The sequence below is a fragment of the Elephantulus edwardii genome, unplaced genomic scaffold, assembly GCF_000299155.1.
Source record: "Elephantulus edwardii isolate Elephantulus edwardi_28Jun2011 unplaced genomic scaffold, EleEdw1.0 scaffold00412, whole genome shotgun sequence".
Lineage (NCBI taxonomy): Eukaryota > Metazoa > Chordata > Mammalia > Macroscelidea > Macroscelididae > Elephantulus > Elephantulus edwardii.
In genome coordinates, this window is record NW_006400162.1 from 1,057,615 (window position 1) to 1,063,614 (window position 6,000).

At 36.1% G+C, this 6,000-nt stretch overlaps 1 protein-coding gene across 1 annotated transcript in view; it reads left to right on the plus strand.

Moving 5' to 3' along the window:
• WDR64 (WD repeat domain 64) overlaps window positions 1–6,000 on the plus strand; it is a 195,162-nt gene that overhangs the window by 49,271 nt on the left and 139,891 nt on the right. The window contains exon 7 of the mRNA XM_006902445.1: window positions 1,900–2,034. Coding sequence (XP_006902507.1) covers window positions 1,900–2,034 — 135 coding nt within the window. The remainder of the gene's footprint in view (window positions 1–1,899; window positions 2,035–6,000) is intronic.

A 6,000-nucleotide genomic window follows, 5' to 3' on the forward strand; every position in this document is an offset into this window, starting at 1 on the left:
CTTCCTAATATTGATGTGCTGCTCTATGCTCTATGTTTTTGTTGTTGCTTGCCATTGAGTTGAACACCACTCAAAGCGACTCTATGAACAAAAGACCTGAAGCTTTTCTATAACTATCATCATATTTCAAAGTTCATAGTTTCCACAGGCATGTTGTTTAAGAAGTGGATGCCACTCCTGCTTCCAAATCTGTCTTAAACTAGGAGCTTCACCAAACACTGTCCACAATGAGTAACCATTATGGCATTTGACAGCCGATGGCACAAGGTTCAGCATCACAGCAATCCCATGTTACCTTAGTACAGCAAATTGACAGGAAGAGTGCTGTACCACTTAGAAGAATGTTCCTCCAAAATATAGTAACAACTGACTTTTAAATACAAAGGACCTCCACAAGGTCTTGTTGACTTGAGTGAAAAACAACCTATGTAATATGTTATTGCTTTTAATATATTGTGTGCCATCAAGTTGCCTGCAACCCATGGAGTTATAGATATAGTCTTGCTATTTAGGTATTGTCTTACACCAAGAGATCATCAAAACTGACAGAATTAAAAGAATTTTTTTCTAGTAAGAAAAAAGTATTAAGACCAAAGGGGAAGGCAAATTCAGTAGCCATTAAACTATCATAGCTGTCAATAGAATTAATTCATGTCAAATAGATGGAGTGTGGTTAGCAAATACTGATATGAAAAACATTGTACAAATTAAAGAATGAGATATCAGATTCCAGAATTCCAAACTAGGCAATCTAGCATATAGGTGGGGGTGGGAAGAATTCCTTCTCTCCTCAAGGATCGCAGAGTTTCTCTGCAATGAATTGTAAACATGTCTCTTCAGCTGGAACCCAAGCTCTTTAGGTATAAGAATATGATTTTTATTATCCTTATATCTTTGATGCCTTAGATACTATTTATTAATAATAAATGTTGATGGATAAGGGAATAAATGCACCCAGGAGTAAATATGAAAGTCATGAAGATAGCTACTTCCAGATTCAGACAATAATTTTGAAGCAGAGCGAGTGCCCCCTAACCCCAAGCCTCCCATTCAGATGTCCAACTCACTGGCCACAAAATGGCTATTTTAGCTTCATTCTCAAAAACAATCAGGGATCATAAATTTCCTAGTTCTGTATTTTTGAAAATATGTGAATGACTTCATTCATAAGATAGAAAACAATGTAAAATAAGCCTACATTTGGCTAATTTTTTTCAGTGACATAATGGTCCTTGAGTATACATATGGTTTGTACCTGGCTGCTAACTAAAAGGTTAGTGGGTCCAGTGCACAAAGGGGTGTAACAGAAGAAAGACCTAGAACTGTTAGGTCACTCCCATCATACCCCTTCCTGAAGGCAGTTATACTCGGAACCAGATGGGATTGCCATGAATAGGCATTGGCTTGATGCCAATGGGTAAGAAAAGCACATACTGCCAATATTCAAATAGCATCATTCTGTATGATACTTTTAGTTATGAATCTACAATGTAAAATTTGACCATAATTTTTAGAGTTGATTTTCCTTTAAATGTCCTTATATTTTATGAACATTTAATCAAGCAATTAAACAAATGGTATAATATATGAGAGGGACTTCTGGTGTCTTAATGGTAAGGAGTTGTGCTGCCAACCCAAAGGATGTGGTTCAAATCCACCCACTGGTCCATAAGAGAATTTGGGCAATTTACATGCAATTTACAGCCTATGAAAACCCCCTGGAGGATCAACATTGGGTTTGTTCTGACTCAGTACACAATAACAACAACACATGAGACAGTGTTATACATTCAGCCTTTACTGTAGTTTGTAGTTGTGATTAAAGTAAAAATAAAAGAGTGCATAGAAATTCAGAATGTACTTGTGTGCCTAACATAACTCCTTTTCTCCCCTTCTCAGTGTTAAAAGGAAGCTACATAATGACTGGGTTATGAAAATTAGATATATTCCAGCTCTGAATTACTTCGGATCCTGCTCCTTAGATAGTGTCCATTCATTAGTTTTGGATTCCTTGAGGAGACTTGAGGATAATTTGTAAGTACAACAGTTCACATACATCATGAACGTTCTGTGACGTCTAGATGATTTATAGTGATAATCTCATAGTAACCTGGAAACTTTGTTTTCAAACTGGCTTTTAGAAAAACTGAGTGTTAACCAGTTATTTGATGGACAAGCTTAATTAGATTTTCAGAAGAAAGTTGAAGATTGTTCTTGCAAATCTGAATGTGATTTGTCCTCTTAACAGCAAAAGTACTTTTTTTGCTGCTTTTTGCTATGGTTAGCTGAGATCAAAACAGAAGATTTTGTATGTGCCATCAAGTTGTTTGCAACTCATAACGACCCTATGTACATTTGCTAAAAATAATGTTATTAGTAAAATGGGGGGAAAAATCATTCTTAGAGATCAGTTAGGGAGCTGATGGTCTACTGGTAAGAAACTACGCTGCAATTCCAAAAGCACGTGGTTTGAATCCACCAGCTGCTTTGTGGGGAAAGGATGAGCAGTTGTCTTCCATGTGATTTTTTTTCTTCCATATGATTTAATGCCTCTGAAAACCCACTGGAGGGTCAGCTATGAGTCACTTCTGATGTGACGTTGTACAACAATAACAACAGAGATCAATTGACCGATAACGTGTCACTGATCTATAGCACAATCATCATGCTTCAAAGTGAATTTGAATAGGTGGTGCTTATTTTCTGTCTTGTTAAATAGTAATTTGCAAATGAACATTAAGTATTGTATTTTAACCTTCAGTTTTAAAAACAATCTGATGCATATTAAACAGATAAAACTCAAAAACATTTTACAAAATAGTAGAAGACAAACACAAAAGACTGCTTTATATTATTTTATTTCTATGAGAATGTCTAGATTAATTGAAAACAAATGAATGTGCAGAAAATAGAAAATCAATCATTGCCTATCACTGGTGATGGCAGCAGGGATAAACTGAGTACAGAGAATTTAAAGAGGTAATAAAAATGTACTGAAACTTGTTACACAATATTACAAATTTGCTAAAAATAATTTAATTGAATACTTATAATGTGTGAATTTCATGATACACAAATTATATGTTAATAATTTGGAGTTTGTTTTTAAAAATATTGATACAAAAGTGATAATTGACTAGTTTCAATAGATGACAACCATCATAGTAGTAAAATTTTGTTGGAAAAATGAGTATAAATCTGTCTAAATTACTATCAGCTAAAGAAAAACAGCAAAATTCTTCCCTAATGATTTAATTCTATTCTTAAAAGTATTTTCTCAATCTTTATGATTTTTTCCTGAATTTAAGATTTTTCCATTTGAAAACTAGTCCAATGGGATGAGAGTAAGTGTTAGCTAGAGGACTGGGCTTTTTTCTTTTTACACTTCAGGTACAAGTAGAGAAGTGCTATAAAAAATGGTGAATACTGTATTTTCTCTAACAAAATGCAGATGCTGCCTTCTAGGTTCTTTTGAGTTATTGAATAAAGTTAATTTTAAAACAATAGGAGGCAAAAGATAATCTCTACATATAAAGAATTTCTTTAAATATTAAAGAATTTCTTTAAATATTTTAATATTAAATATTTTGAACAATGGAATAAAAATACTAAAAGTGTAATGGAAGAATGGAATAACATGTCTTTAAGATGACTAAGTGGACAAATATTTTGCTTATTTGGATCTACAATCAAGAAATAAAATAGCATTTTGCATCATAAATATGCTGTTAAAATTTTTCTTTAAAGCATTATAAAGCAAACATGTCACCTTGAAGGCCAAGAGTAACCTTAAACAAGCCATGATATTGTGAGTTGCCTCATATTCCAGAATAAGTTGCTTAATGAATAAGGAAAATCAAAGGGAAAATGATGCATTTGAATTACAGTGGCGGAGAAGCATATTGAATATATTATCCATTGCCAAAAAAAAGAATACGTATGCCTGGGAAGAAGTACAGCCAGAAGAGTCCACAGAGGTGAAGGTGCCACCACTTTGTCTCATGTACTTTAGGCGCGTTATCAGGAAGGATCTGAAAGCATGCCTCCTCACGGACATCATGCCTGGTCAAGTTAAGAGTTAGTGACGGAGAGGAAGCCTCTCAATGAGGTGGACGGACACAGTGATTGCAACACTGGCTCAGAACAAAATTTGTGATGAAGACACAGGCCTGAGGGGTGTGTGTGTGTGTGTGTGTGTGTGTGTGTGTGTGTGCGCACGCGCACGTGCCCAAGGGCACTGTGAGTTAGATATGGCTTGGCAATGCTTAATAACAATAGGAATAACCAAGCTCTTCTCAATAAGATGGAGTAATACAATGGAGTCAATGGGCTTAATGACAATAAAGTCATGTATTGAGGATGATAAAGATTGTACAAAATAGATTCAGATCTATTGTTCATAGGGTTACCATGAGTGGTACTTGACTCGAAGGCACTTAACAACAAAAAAAACCCCAACAATGACGTGACTATCCTAAATTTTCTTGAATGTAGGAAAATGATTTCTACCTTTCTTACCTTTATACTTATATATCTTTAGGAAAGATATATATATTTCTATCTAGCAATCTGTGTATCAATATATATTCATTCCTTCATTTAGAAAAATTGGAAAATGTTTACTTTGATGTTTAATATGGTACACAGAAAAAGGAATTACAATTTTCTAAAAATTCTTTTTACAGCTCATTAAAACAATTTTTTATGCTAGATCTTCTGATGTTATACATTTGTATACATCTGTATAACATAATTAGATATGTTGTTCTTTTTGCTAGGTGCTGTTGAGTCGAGCACAACTCATAGTGATCCTATAAATAAAAGATCTGTCCTGTCCCATCCTCACACTTCATGACACACAGGAGCCCATTGCAGTATTCACTGTATTAATCCACCTGGTTGAGGGTCTTCCTCTCCGTCACCAAATCTCCACCCTTCCCAAGACCATGTCCTTCTCCAAGAATTAGCACCTCCTAGCAATATGCCTCATCATTCTTGCCTCCAAAGAGCACTGTAGCTGCATCATCTCCAAAATTGTTTATTCTCTTGGCTGTGCATGGGATGTTCAGTGCTCTTTTCCAACACCACAGCTCAAAGGCGTCAGTCTTTTTCTGTCATCCTTATTCATTGTCCAGGTCTCAGATGCATAGTTAGTAATCAGAAAGACTATGGCCTGAATCAGACACACCTTAGTCCTCAAACTGACATCATTACTCCTCAATAATATGGAAAAGACTCTAACTGCAGATTTTCCCAGTGCAATGTATCTCATTTCCTTACTGCTGGTGCCAAGAGTATTAATTGTGGATCCAAGTGAGATGAAGTTGTTGGCAGACTCAGTCTCCTATCCATCCATCAAGATGCTTCCTATTGTTCCAGTGATAAGAATCTTTGTTTTCCTGACATTGAGATACAATCCATACAAAAAGCTACATTCCTTGATCTTCTGCAACAAGTACTTCAAGCCCTCACTTTCAGCACGCAAGGTTGTATTATCTGCATACCGCAGGTTATTGATGAATCTCCCTCCAATCCTGATGCCACATTCCTCCTCATGGAGTCCAGCTTCTCAGATAATTTGTCCAGCATACAGTACACTTGTCAGGTCAATAATAATGGTTAATATGACAACCATATTATTATTATCATCAGTTATTATTGTTGTTGTTATGTGCTGTTGAGTAGTTTGCGACTCATAGCGACCCTATGTACAACAGCCCTAAACTCTGCTCTGTCCTGTGCCAATCGTATTGCCTCTGACACTCCCATTCCGATTACCCCAGTCACTGAATCAATCCACCTCACAGAGGGTCTTCCCCTCCTGCGCTGTCCCTAGCATGATGTCCCTCTCCAAGGACCTGTCCCTCCTTACAACATGTCCAAAGTATGTCGACGAAGCCCCAGAATCCTTGCCTACAAGGAGTAGCCTGGTTTAACCTTCTCTAGGATGAATATGTTTTCTTGGCAATCCATGGTACATTCAATACTCTTCTCCAGCAC